Source organism: Schistocerca serialis, chromosome 4, assembly GCF_023864345.2.
Source record: "Schistocerca serialis cubense isolate TAMUIC-IGC-003099 chromosome 4, iqSchSeri2.2, whole genome shotgun sequence".
NCBI classification, from domain to species: Eukaryota; Metazoa; Arthropoda; class Insecta; order Orthoptera; family Acrididae; genus Schistocerca; species Schistocerca serialis.
In genome coordinates, this window is record NC_064641.1 from 304,350,071 (window position 1) to 304,374,257 (window position 24,187).

At 41.3% G+C, this 24,187-nt stretch overlaps 1 protein-coding gene across 4 annotated transcripts in view; it reads right to left on the reverse strand.

Annotated features, from left to right (window-relative positions):
* The window catches only part of LOC126474144 (E3 ubiquitin-protein ligase TRAIP), a 215,293-nt gene that overhangs the window by 114,564 nt on the left and 76,542 nt on the right, over positions 1-24,187 (reverse strand). For 3 of the 4 annotated variants that reach the window (XM_050101597.1, XM_050101596.1, XM_050101594.1), the window contains exon 3: positions 14,135-14,350. The exons of the other annotated variant lie outside the window; for it this stretch is intronic. In XM_050101597.1, coding sequence (XP_049957554.1) covers positions 14,135-14,350 — 216 coding nt within the window. The remainder of the gene's footprint in view (positions 1-14,134; positions 14,351-24,187) is intronic. 4 annotated transcript variants of the gene reach the window in all.

Genomic DNA, 24,187 nt, shown 5'->3' on the forward strand with positions numbered 1-24,187 from the left:
CCAATGAACAGCAGTCAGCATGGGTTATGAACCAGACACCTGCTGCAGAGGCCAATAAGCAGAAACGTTCACTGAATGGTCATAAGGAGACACGGTTCATTTGGGCAATCAGTTGCTCAACAGCTGCATGTTTGTTCACCCGCAGACATCTCGGCAATCGTCATTCATCCCTGTCATCTAAGGATCGTGGTGCATCAAAGTTGCCTCAGAGTTGGTCTGGATAGTGCCATTTTGCCATCCACAAAACAGGGGCAGCATGTGAACAGTTTAAAAACTTTGCTGTTTCTGAATGCTTTCAGCCTTGGTCCAAAAGCCAATGAACACCAGGTAAATCGCACCATTTCAGTATTATGACAATGGTTGCTGTTCTCCCCATCAAGCTACATAACCCTCCACTGCAACTGCTACCACCTGCCGTCTGTGAATGTTTATTGCATGTTGACACTGAGTATAGTCGGTGGTCACATTAACCCTGTGGCGCATAGCGTCCACTACAGTGGACAGCTGTTAATGGTTGCTTCTTTGGCATTTTCAATCAGTCCTGAGGCTGCAAATGCACACAGTTCACTGCAGTGGGCATTCCCTACTGGTGTTGTGTACTGCATCCATTTGCAGCCTCATTACTGATTGAAAATGACAGAATTGACCATTATAATTGACATCTAACAGAACCTCAGTTTTCTTTTCCATTCTTCTGAATATTATTCCTGTCAAAAACTTGGAGGGTGCATGAACTGTAGTTATTGCATTACCTTTGGAATTGTGTGGGTGGTGTGCTTCTGAATAATGACAGTCTCCAGTCTCATAGATTCTCCACAGTAACTTAAACAATAACCACATGGCAACTTTTTTCCAAAACTGCCAGTCCAAAAAAGTTAGATTTTTCCTGTTGATTAATACCATGTAGTACTACATTCTCTGTAAAGGAGAGCTTCCAGTTTTAAGTTGGACAGGTTTTATTTTAAAAAATCTTTTTTTCTTTTTTTTGTCTTTCAAGGGTAATGTATGTCTTCACTGAAGTTGTTTCTTATTAATTTCTTTATTACAATGTTTATTTCTATTGTCTTTGTTGCAGTTTTTATTATCACTTTCTTTGTGGCAGTTACTTCTTTTCATTTTCATTGTTGCAGATATTTCTCACACTTTGTTGTAGTTTCTTGTCAGTTTCTTTGTCATAGTTGTTCACTGCAGGTTTCTGTATTGTAGTTGTTCAGTGCCAATTTGTTTACTGAAGAGGATTCTAAGAAATCTGAGATCATCCAGTGAGTTCTGCGTTTTCGTGAGGAATTTACCAGTTGACACAGTTGCAGTGTATTTTGTGAAAAGGACTGTTTGAAATGCCTTCTGACTGGGATCACAAGAGAGTGAAGTGTGCTGACTATTAGCATATCCATAAAAGAGTGATATACAGGGTGTCGCATTTATCTTGACCACCAAAATAACTGTTTATCCAGATGCGAATTATAAAATGTTTGAAACAAATGTTCTTTTGCAGTCAGGGCGACATCAATCAGCATGATTGACTTTTTTAAATGGCATCCTGTATTTTTATTCGGTAATTCATTTCCTCTCCTAAAGACCTATTCAAAAGTGTATCACAGTGTACCATTCAATGAAACACAATGTTATTAATTACATAACACACCACTGACTTTGAGCCCAGGACCAAAAACTCTTCCACTTCCTGGAGATGTCACAAAACAAATGGAAACCAAGTAAAACATAATGCAGACTTTGACTCTCCTTTACCGTTGCCCAGGAGTAGACCCTGGACACACATACACTGGTGCACTCATTGAATGAAATAATTATTTACTGCTTCCAGTGCTGCCTGCTGAAGAGAATTACAAGCAAGCATGATACGTTCCTGCATGTTCTCTAGAGTTGTTGAAATACTGCGATAGACAATGTCTTTAATGCATCCCCAAAGAAAAAGTTCTGAGGATTTAAATCAGGAGACCTACCAGACCAAGTAACTGTTCCTCCTTGACCAGTTCATCTGGTAGGATACCTCTGGTTCAGAACAGTATGTGCTGGACATCCCTCGTGTTTATACCACATAAGCATTCTGGTTTTTAGCGGCACTTCATCCAGAAGAGGTGGTAGAATTTGTCTGAGGAAGCTGGCATACGCTGTACCGTTTAGAATACCACTGATGAAATAAGAGCCAATAATTGTAATACCAAGCATCCCACACCAGACATCAACTCTCCATTGACACTGATGTTCCACCTGTCCAATCCATCATGAGTTGTCATTGAACCAATAATTCAAGTTCCTTGTATTTACCTGTCCTTTGTTCAAGAAGGAACGAACATCCATTGGTAAACAGAACATTGGAGAAGAAGTTCGGGTTGGCGAGGATTTGCTCTGCACACTGACAGAACTGTACACGATTCTGGAAATCATTCCAATGCAATTCTTGATGTAGGTGTACATGGTAAGGATGGAACCGGTGATGTATAAGAATACGATGTACATTGTTTTTAGGAATGCCAATCTCGTGTTCAAGCTGTTATGTGCTCACATGTGGATTCATAGCAACAGAAGTGATAACAGTAACTTCGGCAGCTTTGTCTGTGCAAGTGCTACAACGATTGTGTTGTTGTGGGTTGAAACATCCCATTTCCTGAAGCATTGCAACAAGACGAGAAAACATCCATCGAGAAGGTGGGTTCTTGTCAGGATATCACCCTCCGTACAGTTCCGCTGCCTGCGTAGCATTTCGCCTACCTTCAACAACAACAACAACAATAAAAGAAATGTTATGTCGATGCAGTTTGTAAGAAGGACAGCTATTATTGTATGCCTACTCTGCACAACAGTATTTAAAAGGAATAAACGACTGTACTAAATGTACCCGTACATAAGAAAACAGTGTTGCAATTACTGTTCGGCTAACTTACATTCCCCATAGATGAGTAGCATTTCTACCTTCTTTTCGTTGGTGTACATTCTACTCACACAACTCTGCCACTGACGATGGTTGACGGAATGACAGGTGTGCATTCTACTTACGTTTGCATTTGTCCTGTGTCAACGTCAGCTAGTGGATGTGTTCCATTACCCCGAGTACCTGAACAAAGCGCTGGGAGCATCAACGTCAATGTTGTGTTGTGTAATTAATAAGGTTGTGTTTCAGTGAATGGTACACTGTGATACATTTTTGAATAGGTATTTGGGAGATGAAATGAATTACCAAATAAAAACTACAGGTTATCACCTAAAAAAGTCAAACCGCTGTTCACATCTTTGTAAAAAACAAAGCTACAACTAAGGCAATCATGCTGATTGATGTCCCCAATGGCTTAAGAACATCTGCTTGAATAATTTTGTAATTTTCAAATGGACAAACAGTTTTTAAGGTGGTCAAGATAAATGGGACAGCCTGTATAAGACGAACAAAACAACAGACTTTGTTCAGGTTCGGAATACGTGTTCTCATTTGAAGACTCTGTTTCAAAGTGAAATGTTTCCAGTGATGACTATTTGTCTTCTTTTTTGAGAGAACAACAAAAATGATAGTATCTGGATAAGGTGAAGCTTCCCACAGTGAGGCGATGCAGATTTTGCATCAATAGAAGAATTAAATACCCTGAATCAGTCAACTACAGAGGTAGGTGTTAGTCCTGTTAAAAAACCGTGGTCAGTGAAGTCGAGTCATAAGCTCTATGTATCAAGAAAGTGCTGAGAAATTACTAAAGCTATGGATAAATACACTACAGCAAAACTGACCACACTCTTCAAAGTAGACATTCCATATTGAGAAGAAAATGAACCAAAGCACTCTTGCATCTCTTGCCAGGAATTTTTCACAAATATCAATTCAGCTGTTGAATACTGTGCATCCTACAGTGGAAAGGTGCAAGTTTTAACTATTATTCCAGAGACTTTTCCAAAGAAAACAATTTTGAACCACGTTCCACCAGTATCAAAGTACATGGTAGACAAATCAAGAAATGTGAAGTCTGTAAAAGGAGTCTTTGGAAGATCACATCCCTATTATGGTCATCCTGTAGAAGCAGCCCAAGTTCAAATAGTGCAGTCATTTTATCTGCAAGATAAATGGAACTGTTCCCACCAGAGTGTCAACAAAAAAGATACTACAACTGGAACAGTTGAAGGTCAAAGAGATATGAAAGTGAAGAGGTAGATGACTAGCAGTATTAAAGAACCTTTTGCAATTTATAAGAGCAACTATACAACTTCACATATTGTAATATCAAAATTTTATGCACTACGACCACCCAGAGATGTCTGTCTGTGTGTGTTCTGTGTGAACTTTGAACTTTCATGTAGTAACTTTGAAGAGCTTACTGGAGCACATGACGTATGACACCTTGGTTAGGCATGTTGAGTCATTAGTAGTCTGTGATGTAAAGCGATAGACTTGTTTGTTTCAAGAATATGGTGACTGCCCTGGAAAGGGAGAACTGTCTTTACAAGCACTTGGCCTGGAAGACATAGCACATAACTCTGCAGAAATTACATATGCGACATGGGAGGAAAATAAACTAATTAAGAAAACTGTTGCCGTTGACAATTTCATTGATGAACTTGGTAAATGGTCAGTGAAAGCAGTAACACACCAGCACCTGAAGAAATTAAACAACAATACATTGCACAAGTGAAAGGATGTGTACAGCCTGAAGAACTATGTTTAGAGCTTCACTGTGATTTTGCTGAGAACTGGTCTGTAATTCTCCCACAAGAAGTGCAAGGATATCATTGGAGTAATGACCAGGGTTCAGTTTTTACAGGAGTGACATATTTTCAAAACAAGACCGAAAGTGTTGCAGTTATAAGTGATGACACAGGACATGCCTCAGCACATGTTTTGTTAGCAATGTGCAAAATTCTTGAACTGCAAACAGGGGCAGAGAAGATGATCATAATTTCTGATGGGACTCCTAGTCATTTTAAAAATTGTTGCTAGGTGTTTGAATTGAGTAAGTCGCTTGTTCCAACCGACTGGGTATACAGTGCTACAGGTCACGGGAAGGGGCCTTGTGATGGTGTAAGAGGCCTGCTGAAGCACCGTGCTACAAAACAATCTTTCCACACCAAATACAGCTGTGATTCAGAATGCTGAGGATTTTACGAGAGCTGTGAAATCTTACACATCCACAGCCCTTAGTCTTTGGTCCAAAGAGGAAATCGAAGAATTCCGTGAGCAGAAAAAAAAGAAGAATGGTCCAAACAAACTACTCCTGTGGAAGGAATTCAGAAGGCACATTTTTGGACTCGGGGCAAACTCATATTGCACACACTTTAAAGAGCAAGAAAGAAGAAATGTCGTTCATTTGGCTAACACCTCAGAAACAGCAGGATAATATTCAGACTCACAACCTGAGAAGGGGGATGTTTGTGGCGTGTGTGTATGACTGTGAGTGGTGGATTGCAAAGATTATAGACACCAGTTATGAGTTAAATGAAACTGTAATGAACGTTATGCTACCATATGGCCTAGCTGCTGGATATAGGTTTCCAGCTGAAGGACAGCAACAACACCATCAGTGGTCACTTCCTGTTCACAATGTTTTGAAGATTGTAATGCTCCAGTTCCTATTGGTTCAACAAGAAGGCATCATTCTATAACAAAGCAAGATACTGAAGCAGTGGAACACATTTTTAGCCACATTTTTACTTCATTGACTGGATAATTTCAGTACAAAACAAAGTGCACATAAGTTGTATAAATTGAAACCGTTGAGTCTTTGGACCTTTCACATACATTTTGGAATCAATTAAAATGCTTGAAAAATGAGACTCTTATTCATCTTTCAAAACTACAAATATGTTAAACAAGGCAATATTTTGATTTTTGTGAGCCTGTTATGTGATAATGTGGTAATAAAACAGGTTTTATATAAGGCAAAAATTTAAATTGTTTATAAAACCTGTTCAACCTAAAAGTGGAAGCTCTCCTTTCCAGTGAATGTAGAACTATATGGTACCAATCAACAGGGGGGGGAATTGGCATTTTTTAAATAAAAATTTCCATAAATTATAAAAAAGTAAAAGAACTCTGACAGATAAGTCCAAATGGAGGATTTCTTTGTAATCACAAAGCAATTATCATTAAAAAAAAAAAAAACAACAACAACAACAACAACAACAACAACAACAAAATATCTAGAACTGTTCCAGAGATACAGCATTTTAAATTTTTTTTCCAAAATTCACATCTTCAAAATGGTATGCACAGTGTCATCTTTGGAGTGCTGTATCTCTGAGCAGAAATTTTTTTTGGAGAAAACAAAAAAAATACATGTTTCTTACTTAGTCCTTCATTTTAACATATGCTCAATTCAATAACATCCAAGACCATGAAGGCAAGTGGTTGCTGGTGATTTTAATGTGGATTTATTGAAAAGCTCTGTCAGTGAACTATTATTGCAGTCAGTAACACTATCACTCAATTTAGTTCCTACTGAAACTCTGCTATTAGGATATGTAAATGCTCTGAGACTACTATTTATAATACCGTATTTACTCGAATCTAAGCCACACTCGAATCTAAGCCACACTCGAATCTAAGCCGCACCTAAAATTTGAGACTCAAAATTCAAGGGGAGAGAAAAGTTTTAGGCCGCACCTATAAATCGAAATAAAGTTGGTCAATTGTAATATGAGACACAATTTAGGTCGAATGAATGACGACACAGCTACAGTAGTTTGGTTCGAGTCGTAAGCTTAGCAGTTAAGCTTCACCAGGTAGCCATTGCTATGCGTCAGGTGCTCCGTCTGTATTTATAAAAGTACCCTTCCTTTTTCGCGTACTACTTCTGGTTTGAATTGATTGTTTATTCTTCTTTGATCTGATAAGTGCCATTCTCTTTGTTATAGGTGTTTACGTCACACTAAGCTGAAAATGCATTACTGTACTGTGTCATGCATTGTTTGTCGCATTCTGATAATGAGTGTTTACGACCTGTCGCTGCTCGCGGCATGCCTTGCTTTTGTGGACGCTACTGCCGCTTACAATTAAAAAGAGAGAGAGAGAGAGAGAGAGAGAGAGAGAGAGAGAGAGAGAGAGAGAGAGAGAGAGAGGAATCGTCACATTAGCGAAACAATGGCAAGAAACTGCTATTTGCTGTTACCTACACTCCTGCTTTCTTTGATAATGATCAACAAGAACCAAATAATAGACAGCGTATGATAGAAGATGTTCGGAACGAGAGTTTAGCGAAAATTTTTCTCCGTTAGAAAATCTTTGCAGACGCCTCTTTAGTACATTACATTCTGCACTGAAATTAGAGTCATCTTAGATTTAAAAATCTAGTCAATTGCCGTGCTTCATTTCTCACTGTATCGCTATTAAGCATAAGAATAATACGAATATAAACATGGGATGATATCTATATTTTTCCACGTTTGCTGTTGTCTCACTCTAGTTTTGTAGTTTATTAGGCAGACAGGATTTAAATGAGTTAGCAGCAAACATGAAAGAATACATGGCAAAATGTTTATATTCGTATTATTCTTATGATGAGAATACAGCATGCAATTCACAATTCATAAAAGTTCCTATAAGGAACCATCTCTTCTCACAGGTAGGAAAAAATTCAGAACCTAACGTTGGCCATATTGACAAACATCCCAAACAGTCTTGCCAGTCGGATTTTCGTAGTACATTGAAATGCTGCTACATTCGAAGATGAACAATACGGAATTTGTATTTACTTCGTTGGATAATGTATGAAAATGCAGTGGTCGAAACTCGAGTCGGAGAAAAAAGCTCGTATTCCACTTTTTTTAAATTTATCTACTGACGCAGAGGGTTAGGCGCCAGTATTTATCTTTGTGCCTGCAAAGCATGCCTGTGTAGCGCTACATATATTCGATGGCAGAAGTTAGTTGTGGCGGCACCTACCAACATTTTCCAGAACTTCCGCTTACTTTGCACTCGATTCTAAGCCGCAGGCGGTTTTTTGGATTACAAAAACCGGAAAAAAGTGCAGCTTAGATTCGAGTAAATATGGTATCTTTGTAGACAAATCTAGGGAAAAAAGTGATATAACAAAACCAACAGTAAATGGGCTATCTGACCACCAAATTCAGCATCTTGTGTTAAATGTTGAAACTTGTCAGGATAAAAAAAATCTATCAAATCCGAGTACAGAAGGGTAGTAAATAAGTCAAAAATTGAGAAAAATCAGGAAATTGCTCAAAGACATGAACTGGATAGATGTTTACAATACTTCTGACTCAAATGGAAAATACAAAGCATTCATTAATAAAGTTACCTCCACTTTTGAAAATTCTTTTCTCCTAAAGGTAAGTCAAATCACACAAAAGTCAAAAAACAAACTGTGGATTACACAAGGAATACAGATATCAAGTGGGACAAAAGGAGACTGAATCTACTATCTACGAACAGCTCTGATCTTAGAATTGCAATGTATTACAAAGAATACAGTAAAACATTGAAGCAAGTAATCCAGAAATCGAAGCTGCTTTATTATGAGAAAGAGATAATTACGTCAGGCAACAAAATAAAAACTGTATGGGATATAATGAAGATAGAGACAGGTGGGGCCAAAAAGGAAGAGGAACAAATAGCTCTAAAAATAAATGAGACTTTGGTAACAAGTCCATGTAGTGAAGCTTCCTGGATGATTAAAACTTTATGCCGGACCAAGACTTGAACTCGGGACCTTTGCCTTTCGCAGGCAAGTGCTCTCTTGCCCACGAAAGGCAAAGGTCCCGAGTTCGAGTCTCGGTCCGGCACACAGTTTTAATCTGCCAGCAAGTTTCATATCAGTGCACACTCTGCTGCAGAGTGAAAATCTCATTCTGGAAGTAAATGTAGTGTTGCAAACCTCTTAAACAAGTACTTCATTTCTGTTACTGACAGCTTGGGGCTATCAGGTTCAGTGAACAGTGCAATGGAGTATCTGAGACCAGTCTTTAAAAATAAATTCAGTAAAATAGAAATGACACTCACATTTCTCAGATAAGTAGCATTCAGCATAAAATCCTTAAAAATCTAAGCATTCCAGTGTGTATGATAACATATCAACGAAGTTAATCAAAGAATGCTCATGTGAGTTGGTTCTGTCTTAAGTTATTTGCACAATCAATCTTTTATCAGCAGAACATTTCCAGATTGTCTAAGATATGCTGAAGATAAGCCTCTTTACAAGACCAATTTCACTTTTGCCGGCTTTCTCAAAAGTATTTGAAAAGGTTGTGTTCAAGCATCTCCTTAAGCATTTGACTGCAAATAATATATTGTCCAAGACACAGTTCGGATCTTTTAAGGGTTCTGACATAGAAAAAGCTATTACACTTACAGTGAGAATGTACTTAATTCATTAGATAATAATTTAGAGGCTACTGGCATTTTCTGTGATCTGTCAAAAGCCTTTGACTGTGTGAACAACAGCATTCTTAAGTAAATTAGAATATTATGGTGTCACCAGCAATGCTGCGAAAGGGTTTGAGTCTTATCTGTCTAACAGGAAACAAAGGATGTCATTGTGAAATACCTGTGCAGTAGGCAGTCTGTCTTCATCTGACTGGGAACTAATTACATGTGGTGTTCCTCAAGGTCCCATCTTGGATCCATTGCTTTTTCTTGTGTACATTAATGGCCTCTCATCTCTTAGACTGCCAGATGCTAAGTTTGTTTTGTTTGCAGATGATATAAACATTGCAATAAGTAGCAAGTCAAGTACAGACTTAAAAAAAGCTGCTAATCAAATTGTCACCGACATTGAAAGTGGTTTAAAGCTAATTCACTGTCATTAAACTTTGAGAAGACCCAGAAGACATGCAGATCGAAGAGGTTGACAGTGTTAAATTTCTGAGATTACAACTCGATAATAAATTCAGCTGGGAAGGGCGTGCCACAGAATTGCTTAAGCACCTAAACAAGTCTGTATTTGCCGTGAGAATGATGTCAGATGTAGGAGATTATATAATAGAGGGAACCATTCCACGTGGGTAAGTCACGTCATCTTTGTTTATATATATATATTCCATGACTTACCAAACGGGAAAGCGCTGGTAGATACACAATAAAACAACACAAACACACACACACAAAATTTCAAGCTTTCGCAACCACCGGTTGCTTCGTCAGGAAAGAGGGAAGGAGAGGGAAAGACAAAAGGATGTGGGTTTTAAGGGAGGGGGTAAGGAGTCATTCCAATCCCGGGAGTGGAAAGACTTACCTTAGGGGGAAAAAAAGGACAGGTATACACTCACCACTCACACTCACACACACAGCTGAGTCATTATTTTTCCCATGGGGAATATATATAAACAAAGATGATGTGACTTACCAAATGAAAGTGCTGGCAGGTCGACAGACACACAAACAAACACAAACATACACACAAAATTCAAGCTTTCGCAACAAACTGTTGCCTCATCAGGAAAGAGGGAAGGAGAGGGAAAGACGAAAGGATGTGGGTTTTAAGGGAGAGGGTAAGGAGTCATTCCAATCCCGGGAGTGGAAAGACTTACCTTAGGGGGAAAAAAGGACAGGTATACACTCGCACACACGCACATATCCATCCACACATACAGACACAAGCAGACATATTTAAATATGTCACTCACTCACCCTTCACAACCTTTCCAGCAAACCTCCACCTCCTCTCATTGCACACTAACCCAGTCTCTCCCATCTACTCAATCTCCCACTTCCAGCTCCACTCCCTCCAAAACCTCAAAATTCCGATCAACACAATCTGGAACCACAACACCCTAATTCAGTAGTTAACCTTTCCTCCAAACCTCTCTCCCAATCCGAAACCTCTGTCCTATCCAAAGGCCTCACCTTCAGCCCCACTCCCAGATTCAACCAAACAGCCCTCGTCAAAGATTTACTGTCCTACACTCGTACTCTCTGCTGGAAGTATCACTTTGCCACGAAGAAAAATGATCCTAATCCTACTCCTAATGATCCGACTCCTCGAGACACCATCCAAATTGAACCCTGCCTGGAACAGTTCCGTCCTCCGTCACAGCGGGACCCACCTCCTCTTCCTCAAAATCACCCTCTCCAAACCTTCCAGGAATTTCTGACTTCCAGCCTTGCATCTCAATCCTTCTTAAAAAACCTTAATCCTACAACCAACATCACCACTGCTGAAGCCCAGGCTATCCGTGATCTGAAGGCTGACCGATCCATCGTCATACTTGATCGTCGGGAGTATGTGGCTGAGGGACTGCGTCAGCTTTCAGACAACACCACATACAAAGTTTGCCAAGGTAACCCCATTCCCGATGTCCAGGCGGAGCTTCAAGGAATCCTCAGAACCTTAGGCCCCCTGCAAAATCTTTCACCTGACTCCATCAACCTCCTGACCCCACCGACACCCCGCACCCCAACCTTCTACCTTCTTCCTAAAATCCACAAACCCAATCATCCTGGCCGCCCCATTGTAGCTCGTTACCAAGCCCCCACAGAACGCATCTCTGCCTACGTAGATCAACACCTTGGTCTTTAAATATGTCTGCTTGTGTCTGTATGTGTGGATGGATATGTGCGTGTGTGCGAGTGTATACCTGTCCTTTTTTCCCCCTAAGGTAAGTCTTTCCGCTCCCGGAATTGGAATGACTCCTTACCCTCTCCCTTAAAACCCACTTCCTTTCGTCTTCCCCTCTCCTTCCCTCTTTCCTGATGAGGCAACAGTTTGTTGCGAAAGCTTGAATTTTGTGTGTATGTTTGTGTTTGTTTGTGTGTCTATCGACCTGCCAGCGCTTTCATTCGGTAAGTCACCTCATCTTTGTTTTTATATATAATTTTTCCCACGTTTAATGTTTCCTTCTATTATATATACACACACACACACAAAGATGATGTGAGTTACCAAACGAAAGCGCTGGCAGGTCGATAGACCCACAAACATACACACAAAATTCAAGCTTTCGCAACAAACTGTTGCCTCATCAGGAAAGAGGGAAGGAGAGGGAAAGATGAAAGGATGTGGGTTTTAAGGGAGAGGGTAAGGAGTCATTCCAATCCCGGGAACGGAAAGATTTATCTTGGGGGAAAAAAGGACGGGTATACACTCGCACACACACACATCCATCCACACATATACAGACACAAGCAGACAGTCTATCGACCTGCCAGCGCTTTCGTTCGGTAAGTCACATCATCTAAACACAGGTGATGTGACTTACCGAACGAAAGTGCTGGCAGGTCAATAGACACACAAACAAACACACAAAATTCAAGCTTTCGCAACAAACTGTTGCCTCATCAGGAAAGAGGGAAGGAGAGGGAAAGACGAAAGGATGTGGATTTTAAGGGAGAGGGTAAGGCGTCATTACAATCCCGGGAGCGGAAAGACTTACCTTAGGGGGAAAAAAGGACAGGTATACACTCGCGCACACACACACATATCCATCCGCACATACACAGACACAAATAGACATTTGTAAAGGCAAAGAGTTTGGGCAGAGATGTCAGTCGAGGCGGAAGTAAAGAGGCAAAGATGATGTTGAAAGACAGGTGAGGTATGAGCGGCAGCAAATTGAAATTAGCGGAGATTGAGGCCTGGCGGATAACGAGAAGAGAGGATATACTGAAGGGCAAGTTCCCATCTCCGGAGTTCTGACAGGTTGGTATTAGTGGGAAGTATCCAGATAACCCGGACGGTGTAACACTGTGCCAAGATGTGCTGGCCGTGCACCAAGGCATGTTTAGCCACAGGGTGATCTTCATTACCAACAAACACTGTCTGCCTGTGTCCATTCATGCGAATGGACAGTTTGTTGCTGGTCATTCCCACATAGAAAGCTTCACAGTGAAGGCAGGTCAGTTGGTAAATCACGTGGGTGCTTTCACACGTGGCTCTGCCTTTGATCGTGTACACCTTCCGGGTTACAGGACTGGAGTGGGTGGTAGTGGGAGGGTGCATGGGACCAATTTTACACCGGGGGCGGTTACAAGGGTAGGAGCCAGAGGGTAGGGAAGGTGGTTTGGGGATTTCATAGGGATGAACTAAGAGGTTACGAAGGTTAGGTGGACGGTGGAAAGACACTCTTGGTGGAGTGGGGAGGATTTCATGAAGGATGGATCTCATTTCAGGGCAGGATTTGAGGAAGTCGTATCCCTGCTGGAGAGCCACATTCAGAGTCTGATCCAGTCCCGTAAAGTATCCTGTCACAAGTGGGGCACTTTTGGGGTTCTTCTGTGGGAGGTTCTGGGTTTGAGGAGATGAGGAAGTGGCTCTGGTTATTTGCTTCTGTACCAGGTCGGGAGGGTAGTTGCGGGATGCGAAAGCTGTTTTCAGGTGGTTGGTGTAATGGTTCAGGGATTCCGGACTGGAGCAGATTCGTTTGCCACGAAGACCTAGGCTGTAGGGAAGGGGCCGTTTGATGTGGAATGGATGGCAGCTGTCATAATGGAGGTACTGCTGCTTGTTGGTGGGTTTGATGTGGATGGACGTGTGAAGCTGGCCATTGGACAGGTGGAGGTCAACGTCAAGGAAAGTGGCATGGGATTTGGAGTAGGACCAGGTGAACCTGATGGAACCAAAGGAGTTGAGGTTGGAGAGGAAATTCTGGAGTTCTTCTTCACTGTGAGTCAATATCATGAAGATGTCATCAATAAATCTGTACCAAACTTTGGGTTGGCAGGCCTGGGTAACCAAGAAGGCTTCCTCTAAGCGACCCAAGAATAGGTTGGCGTACGAGGGGGCCATCCTGGTGCCCATGGCTGTTCCCTTTAATTGTTGGTATGTCTGGCCTTCGAAAGTGAAGAAGTTGTGGGTCAGGATGGAACTGTCAGCTTCCAAACAAACATTTAACTCCACCTCTGTTACATATCAGTCTGCCACCATAACCTAAAATTTAAATTTCACCAACTCTCAACCTAACCTAGATTTCAAGCTGCAATACACATCAATCTATCACTGTCTCTGAGAAGAAATCATTCATAATATTTCCATACAGCAGTAAAAAAGTGCTTTATATGCATCAACAGGAGAAACTACTGTAAACAACAAAAGCTTGGTTGTAACCAACCTACCAAGGAGACATGCTACCATCACCTTTACACCATGATCAAGTGCAAAAGGGGACAGCCCTTTGTAAAGTTTATCCGAACCTCCATTTGATAAAAATAGCAAAACAAACTGGAGGAAATAATATACACATAGTAACTTACTTCAATATCACATTCTGATTAACCAATTTCACATTTTTTTCTTCAGAATTTTTCAAATCTGTATCTCTCAAACGAAGCTGAAAATGTAGACCATCAATTTTATTGTGCAGGACACTTGGATCTTCATATTTTTCGTCAACATTTGGAATATTAAAATATATTCTATGAATGTTCTTTTCCGTGGTTTTTGTTCGACACTGTGGGCATGATTTAGACCTGGAAGTAAATCAAATTAAAATTATTCAGTCTTATCCCAACAAATTCTAACTTCTGCCTTGCTTTAGTTAACTTAGGAATTAAGATCATAAATATGGCTTTTGACATAATTCCTATAATCATCAGATAAAATAGTTTCACAATCCAGTTTGCTTCAAATCATGCAGAGAAGACAGGGAAAGAAGTCTATTACACTATATGCTTCCATCTGGCTTCATATCTTCACATGGCAGATGGTGAGTTGAGAGCTGATATCTAAGAAAGGAAATCTAAAGTTATTGTTAGTTACAGAAACAATTTTCTGCCTATAATCATTTAAACACACTTACTAGATAAAACAATTATTATTGTAATACATGAAGCAGCAGCTTGCACCTCACAAAACACAGATATAGCAACAATGCCCCCTTCCTCCCCCCCCCCCTCTCTCTCTCTCTCTCTCTCTCTCTCTCTCTCTCTCTCTCTCTCTCTCTGCCAGCATTCCTGTCATTTAAATGTGAATTTACTTGGTGTTTGCTTAGGTATTTCTTCCTCTCCCTTCCATATCAATGTTTTGACTGTGCCTGTAACACTTCTTACCCCTAACTTTTACTGCCATTGTCTGTGAACTATGTAGTCATATGATACTATCAGCAGAAAAATAATCCTGATGGAGCACAAGAAAGGTCAGTATGTTTCTCTTTAAAAGACTATGCCAGGAAAATGAGGAACCAGCTGTCCCAATCTCCATTCTGCCTTCCTACCAAAAATTGTGGCATCTGAAAATAATTGCACCATTTTACCACAAGAAATTCGAAATCCTTTTAACCAGTCTCTCATTGAACCCCACTGTCTCCTTTTTCTCTCATTGGCTTACAGTAAATCCCAATACCCCTGTCTCCTCTCTCAGTTATACACACAGTTTCATTTTGTCTTTCCACCCCACACTACAGTTTCCACCAGACTTAAGCAGCTTAAAAATTCTGGGGGGGGGGGGGGGTTTGTCAAGCTTATTCTTTCCCCCACACCCACATACTTAAAATTTTGGTGCAAAATTCATCCTCCCCTATACCTAAGTGTAATAGTTCACTAGTGTGGGAGGGTCCAACCCCCCCCCTCTCCCAAGCTTACGTATGGTCTCCACTCATCTGTATTTTTTATTTTCACAATCTCCCCTCTCTTTTGCTCCCACTGCTTCTATCTCTACCCATCTCTCTTTCTCTTAAACTGCCATAGTCCCCCCCCTCCCCCCCCCCTCACTCTCTCTCTCTCTCTCTCTCTCTCTCTCTCTCTCTCTCCCCTCCCCCCCCCCCCCGTCTCCCACAACTATTGTCTCCCCCCCCCTCTCTCTTTCACTGCCGCTACCTCTCTCCCACCATCAATGTCTCCTCTCTCTTTCCCTCCCTATGGTACTGTCTATGTCTTTCTTCCACGATCGCTGTCTCTCTGCTACTCTCTTTCAGCACAAAAATTGGCAAATATGCATGCAAAAATTTTTAGCAAGGCAAGGAAGGTGGAAAGAGTGAGGCAGCTGGTTCCTCACTTTTCTGTCAGACTCTTTTCAAGAGGAACGTATTCACCTTTTTGTGCTCCAACAGGAGCAATTTTCTGCTAGTTCCCTTCTTTTCCCTGATGCAGCAGGGTGTGTTGCTTATAAAAAACAAATTCAATCAGTTGGTAGAGTTTTGACAGCTTATTTATATACTTTGTCACTATTGTATATTTTGACACTTATAAGCAAAAAATAAGTACTCTTAAATTAAATGTTCACACAAAATCATTTGCTTTACATTTTTTGCATACTTTGCTCACCAATCACAGTTCATCAAAAATGCCCAGCTTATGATTTGCATATTAAAAGAGTAAAATGGTATTAGAAACCTTTCTCTGAATTTGCAGTCATTTTAAGTTCTTTCCAGGCATGTTAAGAACCATCTAACCAATTTTTTTGTCACTGCAGTACCACTTTGGGCATATTTCTATAGGCTTGAAATGCCCATCATAAAGTTATTGATGGAAAAATTCTATTAAAAGCATACTTTTGCAACATTAGTACCCCTAGGATGGCCCAATTTGAGCCATCTGCTATGGTTATTTATTTAGGTTATTGTGGCCCATGGTGCAGAATTGGGTAAAAACCAGTTTTTGCAGTTTTTTGCACAAGTACAGTGACTTTGAACCTCTGGCTCTTGGTAATGAATAATGATACCAAAACAAGTTTCAAGGTTTCCCGAGATCATTTTATTAAGAGCATATGGTTAAAATTTGGACAATCTGCCATGCATAGAAATTATAAAAGGTATTTTTTTTACCCAAGTATCTACATGTACAACTACATAGCTACTCTGCAAGCCACCATATGGTGCGTGGTGGAGGGAACACTGTACAATTACTAGCCTTTTTCTTTCCTGTTCCACAAGCAAATAGAGTGAGGGAAAAACTACTGCCTATATGCCTCTGTATGAGCCTTAATTTCTCGTATCTTATTTTCTTGGTTCTTAAGTGCAATGTATGTTGGCAGCAGTAGAATCGTTTGGTAGTCAGCTTCAAATGCTGGTTCTCTAAATTTTCTCAATAGTGTTTCTTGAGAATAACATCGCCTTCCCTACAGGGATTCCCGTGTGAGTTCCTGAAGCAAACTTACATGTGATTCGGACCTACTGGTAACAGATCTAGCAGTCCACCTCTGCATTGCTTTGACATCTTCCTCCCATCTGACCTGGTACGGATCCCAAACACTCGTCCAATACTCCAGAGTGAGTTGCACCAGAATCTATATGTGGTCTCCTTTACAGGTGAACCACTCTTTCCTGAAAGTCTCCCAATAAACCAATGTCGACCATTCGCCTCCCCTACCATAGTTCTCACAAGCTCATTCCATTTCATACTGCTTTCACTGTTACGCCCAGATATTTAAATGACTTGACTGTGTGAAGAAGTACACTACTAATGTCGTATTCCAACATCACAAGTTTGTTCTTCCTACTCATGCACATTAACTTACATTTTTCCACATTTAGGGCTAGTTGACATTCATCACACCAACTGGATATTTTGTCTAAGTTGTCTTGTATCTTCCTACAGTCACTCAACTTTGACATCTTTAACTACACCACAGCACCATCAGCAAACAAATGCACATTACTGCCCACCCTGTCTTCCAAATCATTTATGTACACTCCTGGAAATGGAAAAAAGAACACATTGACACCGGTGTGACAGACCCACCATACTTGCTCCGGACACTGCGAGAGGGCTGTACAAGGAATGATCACACGCACGGCACAGCGGACACACCAGGAACCGTGGTGTTGGCCGTCGAATGGCGCTAGCTGCGCAGCATTTGTACACCGCCGCCGTCAGTGTCAGCCAGTTTGCCGTGGCATACGGAGCTCCATCGCAGTCTTTAACACTGGTAGCATGCCGCGACAGCGTGGACGTGAACCGTATGTGCAGTTGACGGACTTTGAGCGAGGGTGTATAGTGGGCATGCGGGAGGCCAGGTGGACGTACCGCCGAATTGCTCAACACGTGGGGCGTGAGGTCTCCACAGTACATCGATGTTGTCGCCAGTGGTCGGCGGAAGGTGCACGTGCCCGTCGACCTGGGACCGGACCGCAGCGACGCACGGATGCACGCCAAGACCGTAGGATCCTACGCAGTGCCGTAGGGGACCGCACTTCCCAGCAAATTTGTTGCTCCTGGGGTATTGGCGAGGACCATTTGCAACTGTCTCCATGAAGTTGGGCTACGGTCCCGCACACCGTTAGGCCGTCTTCCGCTCACGCCCCAACAGCGTGCAGCCCGCCTCCAGTGGTGTCGCGACAGGGGTGAATGGAGGGACGAATGGAGACGCGTCGTCTTCAGCGATGAGAGTCGCTTCTGCCTTGGTGCCAATGATGGTCGTATGCGTGTTTGGCGCCGTGCAGGTGAGCGCCACAATCAGGACTGCATACGACCGAGGCACACAGGGCCAACACCCGGCATCATGGTGTGAGGAGCGATCTCCTACACTGGCCATACACCACTGGTGATCGTCGAGGGGACACTGAATAGTGCACGGTACATCCAAACCGTCATCGAACCCATCGTTCTACCATTCCTAGACCGGCAAGGGAACTTGCTGTTCCAACAGGACAATGCACGTCCGCATGTATCCCGTGCCACCCAACGTGCTCTAGAAGGTGTAAGTCAACTACCCTGGCCAGCAAGATCTCCGGATCTGTCCCCCATTGAGCATGTTTGGGACTGGATGAAGCGTCGTCTCACGCGGTCTGCACGTCCAGCACGAACGCTGGTCCAACTGAGGCGCCAGGTGGAAATGGCATGGCAAGCCGTTCCACAGGACTACATCCAGCATCTCTACGATCGTCTCCGTGGGAGAATAGCAGCCTGCATTGCTGCGAAAGGTGGATATACAATGTACTAGTGCCGACATTGTGCATGCTCTGTTGCCTGTGTCTATGTGCCTGTGGTTCTGTCAGTGTGATCATGTGATGTATCTGACCCCAGGAATGTGTCAATAAAGTTTCCCCTTCCTGGGACAATGAATTCACGGTGTTCTTATTTCAATTTCCAGGAGTGTATATAGAGAACAATAGCAGTCCTATTACACTTCCCTGGGCCACTCCTGATGATACCCTTGTCTCTGATGAAGATTCGCCATCATCAGGGACAATTTATTGGGTTCTATTACTTAAGAAGTCTTTGAGTCACATGTCTGGGGACATATTCCATATGCTCGTAACTTCACTAACAACCTGTAATGGGGCACCATCTCAAATGCTTTCCAGAAACCTAGAACTACGGAACCTATCTGTTGCCCTTCATCCATGGTTCACAGTATATCATGTGAGAAAAGGGCAAGCTGAGTTTTGCATGAGCAATGCTTTCTAAAACCATGCTGATTCCTGGACATAGGCTTCTCAGTCTCAAGAACGTTTATTATATTCGAACTGAGAATATGTTCAAAGATTCTGCAGCAAACTGAAGTTATGGATATTGGTCTGTAAATTTGTGTATCTGTTCTTTTACCCTGCACTTGGAACTTTGTGCTAGGTGAAGGGATTCACAACAAACGCAAGCTAGGTAAGGGGTCAATGCTGTAGAGTACTCTTTCTACAACCAAACTGGGATCCCACCCAGACCTGGTGATTTACTTGCTTTCAAATCTTTCAGTTGTTTCTCTACATCAGGGATGCTTATTACCATGTCATCCATATGGGAGTCTGTCCAATGGTCAAATGACAGTAAGTTTGTCAAATTCTCCTGTGTGAATGATATCTTGAACGTGAAATTTAAAGCTTTGGCTTTCATTTTGCTATCTCCAAATGCGACACCAGACTGGTCAACAAGGGACTGAATGGAAGCTTTAGACCCACTCATCGACTTTACATAGGACCTCAATTTTCTCGGGTACTCTGCCAGATTTTTAGCTAAGGTGTGACAGTGGTAGTTCTTGTATGCTTCGCGCATAGATCTTTTCACAGACGCATGAATCTCTGCTAATATTTGCTTGTTGTCCTTTGTGCATTTTTTGAGGTTTTCTCATGAACTGCCCTTGAACTTATGGTGCTTTTGTAAGATGCCTAAGATCTGTCCTAGGTCACAACTAGTGCAAAAAAATCTACTGATCTGCTCAATTTGCCTGGACTGGAGAAAGTATGTAATGTTTAAATCTTGATCCAGTATTGTAGGATAGCTTCTGATGGATACACAAATAGTTGCTAGGCAAGAGCTAACCAAAACACTTGACCCCTCGTCTCTGATTAATAGAAACTGAGGACCCCCCCCCCCCCCCCCCCCCCCCGAAAAATTGTACTGTCCCGTGTGGCTTTTTGGAACGTATTAGAACGGTGTACTGTCATGTATAGACCGATTACCTCCACACACAAGAAACAAGATTGTTCACATCATTAAGACACTATTTGCCATTGTGTTTTAGTATGTAACTGATTTCCTGCTTTGACCTGTATCCTTAAGCAGTTATAACTTTCACGAGATTTGATCAACTCAAGAGTTAATGGAGGAATAATTTAGTACAGACAAGTTCTTTTGATCTGTATGAAAATATTTGTGTTTGGGTATTGATACTGCAAATTTGTGTACTTGGAAGACAACCAACACTAACAGAACATATTTGATAAATAGGAGACATTTGGGACTACACATGAGCTTTTGTTGCTTTCACTGCTCAAAACATTTCTAGATAACATTTTCCATGAAGATTTGCATCAGTTATGGTATTTTGCCTTCCATTGCAAGAACGCTTATAAATTAAACTCATGGTATACTGCCATTGAGTTAACTGATATTCATGGAATATCCCCCTATTAGAACACAACCAAAAATCAACTGTGATGCACAAACACCCCACTTTAAACAGTTCATTGATAATATCAACAGTCTCATTTCTTTTGCATTGAGGCTGTGGTTCTACAGGTGATGACAGTGATGAACAATCACACAACCCAGATACAATGTAGAACATTTTTATTATTGCACAGAGCATACACAAGACAAATGACCAATCACAACAAAGCCAAAGGAAAGACTAATCATCATACAGTTTCTGCCAAGTGTTCCAGTCAACATCCAGTGATGCTACTTGTCACTGCAGTGTTCCCATAAGGCAGTATATTTCTGTACTTGTAAAGATCATACCAACATCAACAAGAAAGTAACATTTCTAATAAAAAGAGAAATACTTTAGCAACTTATTAAGTGGCATGCTGTGTAACTTATCACCCAAAACTCATTAACAACAACTTACTAGAAAACCTTAATCAGACTGTAAAAATCAAGAGTGACTCACGACACCATTTCATTATGTTAATCAGATCACAGTCCAGAAATAGGGAACTGAAAGATTCAAACTAAAAAACAAAGTATTTTTTATAAGCCAATGTCCTGACAAAAAGAAGAATAATATGATACTGAATATATTACAAACTCTCAACTCTTAATTGAATAGGAAGGTACGCGTGGTCTAGGGGTAGCGTCTTTGATTTGTAATCAAAACGTCTTCGGTCCCGGGTTCGATCCCCTCCACTGCCTAAATTTTGATAAATAATCAGCATTGGCGGCCGAAGACTTCCAGCATAAGAAGTCAGCCTCATTCTGCCAACGGCCTTGTCAAAGAGGGCGGAGGAGTGGATAGAGGTCCAGGGCACTCTCTTGTCCTATGGGTGGGAAATTGCTCCTAAAGGCGGAAGAATCAGCAATGATCAACAACATGAGGATGCAGAAGGCAATGGAAACTACTGCGTTAAAGACACGTAACATGTATCCACAGGACATGTGGCCTGTAATTGAAGAAGTGTCATGATGATCTCTCCATTGGCAAAAGATTCCGGAATAGTCCCCCATTCGGATCTCCGGGAGGGGACTGCCAAGGGGGAGGTTACCATGAGAAAAAGATTGAATAATCTACGAAACGATAACGTTCTACGAGTTGGGGTAGGGAAACTAGAAAATCTGAAAAGGGAAATGCAAAGGCTCAATCTAGATATAGTAGGGGTCAGTGAAGTGAAGTGGAATGAAGACAAGGATTTCTGGTCACATGAGTATCGGGTAACATCAACAGCAGCAGAAAATGGTATAACAGGTGTAGGATTCGTAGTGAATGGGAAGGTAGGGCAGAGGGTGTGTTACTGTGAACAGTTCAGTGACCGGGTTGTTCTAATCAGAATCGACAGCAGACCAACACCGACAACGATAGTTCAGGTATACATGCCGACGTCGCAAGCTGAAGATGAACAGATAGAGAAAGTGTATGAGGATATTGAAAGGGTAATGCAGTGTGTAAAGGGGATGCTTCCCACTTATTTCTGATTCTCTCAACTGGAATCTGTTTACAGTGGTCTATAAGCTTGGTACACAGTTGTTGCTGGTGTTTAGGTCTACCATGTAGCTGAACTTAATTCCACCACAAAAACTTTAATGGGATTGAAGTAAGTACTATGCTTTGTGCAGGCCTCTCCAACAAAAAAATCTGACAGTTTAAACCACAATGTAATGTTCCTTGTTTGATGGACAACATTCTGATGATGATATAGAACAGCGGCAATTCCCAACAGTCACAATGTGGAAAACACACTCAGGTCAATATTAATATTGTTTGCTAGGCTTTCTACATGCCCCCCCCCCCCTCCCCCCCAATACACACGCACAAGCACATCCTGTACCATAACTGCTTTTCATCACTCGAAAATGCTCTCCTCACCCTCCCCCACCTCCACCCCTACACCCTCCCCACCACTGCTCTGCTGTTGTTACATAGATGGTCATTCACACAAATAACGAATAGGACTGATCTAAAATTCAAGCTAGGAGGAATCCATTCATGATTTCTCTGCTTCCTAAATTGTTGAATTATTCAGCATCTTTTTTGCGTTCCTTCATTTATGAATGATTGAAACCAGGTACATAAAACATTAACAGTTTCAAAAGAAACTTAAGTTTTCTTATCAATGCAAGCAAATGCTTTGTACAGACATTAAAAGTGACCCGTTGGTATCGTGGAGCAATATGTAAAGTAAGAGAAATCCAACTACCAACCTAGACTGATCCGTGGAGCACAGAAACATCTCACGACAAACAGCAGTCACACTAGCTTCTGAGCTCTTGTTCTCACTCAAGTTAAAATAAATAAATAAAATGAAATGCCAGTCACTTTGTTATATATTAAGGCTCTTAAATCAGCATAGTAGCAACTTATTCCAACCATGATGTCTAATATTAAAGTCCATAACTTTAAAACCCACACAGCACTTGTGTGTTTAAATGTGGAATGTTTTGCGGTATTTTGCCAGTTTCTAAATAGCTGCTCCTGAAAGTGGATTATCAACTTTCTTATACATTGATGTCTCATCAAGTGAAAATGCCACCTTGTTGAAAGTGGTGTTTTCACAAACTCAGCTCACAGCCTTGAACAACATGCTGCATCATCTTTAGGACATATCTGACGCACGCACGCGCGCCCACACGCAGAGAGAGAGAGAGAGAGGAGAGAGAGAAAGAGAGAGAGAGAGAGAGAGAAGGGAGGGGTACAGCATTTCTTCTCAGTAACTATTTTCTTCACTTCCTTTTAGTTTCCCATGGCTTATTTTCTGACGTGTCTATTTTTTCCCATCCCACACCTCTACACATACAATGCAGGCAGGGCTTGAAGTCCCATTTTGCCATTACAATACTCAGAAAAGAGTGTTGGCAACATACATCACTGATTAATATAAATGTTCCCTATTTCAGCCAATCTCTCATGAGGGCATCATCCATGCAGAGCTTGTAACTCTTTGAAACTATTCCACAAGTTGATTTTCAAACAAGCTTCCACCAGAAAAAAGAATGAATGATATACCTTAACTCTGAAATCTAAGATGAAAGCCAACCTTATGCAATATTTTTTTAGAGTTTTAATAAATCTTTTATTGCTTTTGTTAAAAAAAATTTCCAATCAGTGTGTACAATGTCATTCCAAGACCAGGTACGTTCAGCTCACATGGAACCCGATAAGTAAAAATACAACACGACTCTTAACCACCAAATGCTCGTGCAGGTGCAATGAGTGGTCCATTTTTTTAAAAAGTGTCTGCAGATTCTTCGATTAATTATCTGCGGGCCTGTATAGCTAGCTATTCATTCACTACAGCTTTAACCATCTGAGTAAAATGACATACTAGTATTTATCATACAAAATTATATGAAAACTGAGTTAAGTTTTTAGTTTAATGATTCATGCACTGTGCAAGAACCATTTCTGAAATATTGTGGGATGAGAATGATTGAAAAGAACACAATATAAATACAATCTTCTTAAATCACAACTCACTAAAACAATGAGAGCTGTAATTTCTG